This window comes from Priapulus caudatus, unplaced genomic scaffold (genome assembly GCF_000485595.1).
Source record: "Priapulus caudatus unplaced genomic scaffold, Priapulus_caudatus-5.0.1 Scaffold1525, whole genome shotgun sequence".
In the NCBI taxonomy this organism is placed as follows: Eukaryota; Metazoa; Priapulida; class Priapulimorpha; order Priapulimorphida; family Priapulidae; genus Priapulus; species Priapulus caudatus.
In genome coordinates this window covers 55,053-58,151 of record NW_014578586.1, presented here as the reverse complement: position 1 = coordinate 58,151, position 3,099 = coordinate 55,053, and the positions used below count along the sequence as shown (strand labels likewise).

Below are 3,099 nucleotides of genomic sequence, written 5' to 3'. Positions count from 1 at the left end.
GCACACGCACACGCACACGCACACACACGCACACGCATACACAGACGCACACACACACACACACACATATATATCAGCTTGACCCCACCACCCACTCACCTCCTAAACATTTGCCCTCTGTCTTCCAAAATGTGGAAGTGATCTGCAGACTGTGGAGTACATTATATATATATATATCAGCTCGACCCCCACCACCCACCCACCTGCTAAACATTTGTCCTCTGTCTCGACCTTGCAGAAGGTGCTGACGTTGCTGCGGCCGGCTGCGGACTGGGGACCAGCGCACAAGCGGCAAGCGATGTATCGCACGCGCAACAACGCCGCCGCGTCCGAGTCGTCGACGGCCGCCATCGACCTGCTCAAGAACTCGTCGACGAACAACTTCAGCAACCCGTCGTTCGGACGCGTGTACTCGTTCGAGACGACGATGTGAGGCTGCGGGGGGTGGGGTGGGGGGGTCAGAACGACGCGAGACGACATGAGGCGACCTTGTCTACTCGTTCGAGACAACGCGATACAGGGATCGAGACCGCGCGAGGCGTCGTGAGGCAGGGTCAAGGCACGGACCCGCCAGTCATCCCCGCGTTGTAGCATTGGACACACCCTAGCGTGGCTGCGGCCCTGTCAATTGCACGAGGTGCGATGACTAATAACACCCCATAGGGGTGGTGTCGCCGCTGCTCTGTCACCGAGGGGTGGGGTGAAACGTGGCGAGGGTTCGCCTAACGTTACCTCCCCCCCCTGATGTTCTTCACACGTTGTCGGGCCACGTGTGTGCTCACCCGCCACCAGGTGGTAGGGCAGAGTGATGCAGACGATCTCTGTCGAAATAGGATCTCACAGCGGGAATAGTTTTCGGGCGTCGATTTTACGCGCGATTTGATAGCAATAGCAAGTGTTACTTGGTTCCTCAACGTCGCTCTGTGGGTGCCGCGTGCGTGGCATCACGGAATAGGCTGTCGAGCAGGGTAGAGGGCGGAGTTGAGCGTGGGAGACGGTATTTATTTGTGAGCTTGTCTCGTATTTATACGTCGGTTTTCAGTACCAGATATCTCCTTTGATCTCTGATCCACCGAAACTATTTTTAAGTCGCTCCGACTGTACCGTAGGCATACGTGACTGTCGTTTTGATTTCAAGGCAGATAATTTTAAAGACAACAGCTTTGTTCTCGATTGAAGTATCATTCTGGTGCCCTGAAGGGCAGAAAATAACGAACTATTGCTCTTTCATGTAAAAGCGTTAGGAGCCCGGGGCACACCTGCGATTTGAGCAACCACCATTACTGTAAGCGAAAGAATCTTTCCATCCTCACAGAGACTGCTTGCGTGCGGTAGTTGTTTTGCGTTCTGTTGAAATTTTTCCCGCGATCACTCTCCGCACATGTCGAGGGCACATCCTGTGCTGAATTGTACATCCCGGTAAATTGCACATATCTGTAGGAGCAGCACCGCGTTAGTGGGTAGGTGGCACCAAAAGCCGGGGTTAGTGTTGGTGCGTGCTCCGTTTAGCTAGCGCATATCGTAGTCGTGTGTGCAGTCAAACCTGTGTGGTTTGACCTTCAAACCTGCGTGGTTTGACCTTCAAACCTCTGTGTAAAGGTCACGATGCCAAAACAGTTCTATATAGACAGGGGACAGTCGTGTAGCGGCGACCGCTGACACATTGTTTGGCTGTAGTTATGGGCTGCTCAATCATCTGTGTTACAGACCTTCTAGCCTTCATTCTCTGCCCACTAGCTATGATGACAAAGGATTTTGAATGCAGAATTTAAGAGGGAAATATCTGTGCATTGGCTAGGTCGTTGGGCGTGAATAGGGGGTTGTTGGAATGACGAGTGTTGCATAATACAGACAGGTGATCGTTTGAACGCGGTTCAAAGGTAGCATCAGGTGAGTGAATAATGACAGAATTGGTCATTATTAACCTCCAATAGCATGTAAGTGCGGGCGTGTATGTATGTAAGATATAGCTGTAGTAACTCTTCATGGCGTGTTACATATATGCTGTAATGTAAAGCATTCTTGTACGTGTATATAGCAGCTATAGGACTCTTCTTCATGGCGTGCGTTACACAGTTCTTTTCAGGCGTGCGTTTATGGCGTGGCATTGCTTAGGACTACACCAACGTCATGGCCTGTTACATACATGTTGTAATTTAAACAGTATTGACCGTGAATCAGAATGTAGTAGACGTAGTAGCAGACTAGTGTCGCGTCGGCGTTCGCTTCGCTGTGGGGCGGTGGTGACTCACCGACATGTCTCCTCCTCTCCCGCAGGCGCCGGCCTGGCGTTCATCGTGTATCCGGAGGTTGTGACCCGTCTACCCGTATCACCGCTCTGGGCCTTCCTATTCTTCTTCATGCTCATCACGCTTGGACTCGACAGCCAGGTAAGGGAAGGGTAGGTGTGTGGCGAGGGCAGGGTAGAAGTGGGGTAAGGACAGAGTGAGGGTAGGGTAACGGCAGGGTAAGGGTAGGGTAGGGGAAGGGTAAGGGCAGAGTAAGGACAGGGTGAGAGCAGAGTAAGGACAGGGTGAGAGCAGAGTAAGGGTAGGGTGGGGGCGGGGCACTGAGCGGGTGTGGGGGTAGGATATGGTGAAGGCGTGGCACTCTCATCTCGTCAGCAAACATTTGCGGGAAAAAATTGCGGTCTTGCCCGTATAGTATTAGTAGCCTAATCATGTCTAATCTGATCATCTAATATCTAACACCGTTACCGTAGCAAAATCTTTATTGTCTAACAGTCATAACAACGTCTGTATTGTAATGAATGAGAGACGAGGAAAGCTCGGGTGAACGGGCGTTCGTTCATTCCTAATTAATGCCGGCGCATGTTTATGTGTTTGTAGTTTGCGCTGCTGGAGACGGTTGTCACGGCGATACTCGATCGGTTTCCCAATCTCAGGGGCAAGAAGACGTGGGTCGTGCTCGCCACCAGTCTCGCTGGCTTCACGTTCGGTCTTCTCCTCTGCTGCGAGGTAGGTAGCGTCGCCATAGTTACCAGTCTGGCTGGCTCCCGCCGCCATAGTTACGAGTCTCGCTGGCTTCACGTTCGGCCTTCTCTTCTGCTGCGAGGTAGGTAGCGTCGCCATAGTTACC

The 3,099-nt window shown here is 52.2% G+C and overlaps 1 protein-coding gene across 1 annotated transcript in view; it reads left to right on the top strand.

The window, feature by feature from the left end:
* LOC106816906 (sodium- and chloride-dependent glycine transporter 1-like) overlaps positions 1-3,099 on the top strand; it is a 17,939-nt gene that overhangs the window by 9,113 nt on the left and 5,727 nt on the right. Inside the window, exons 6-7 of the mRNA XM_014821549.1 lie at positions 2,278-2,390; positions 2,850-2,978. Coding sequence (XP_014677035.1) covers positions 2,278-2,390; positions 2,850-2,978 — 242 coding nt within the window. The remainder of the gene's footprint in view (positions 1-2,277; positions 2,391-2,849; positions 2,979-3,099) is intronic.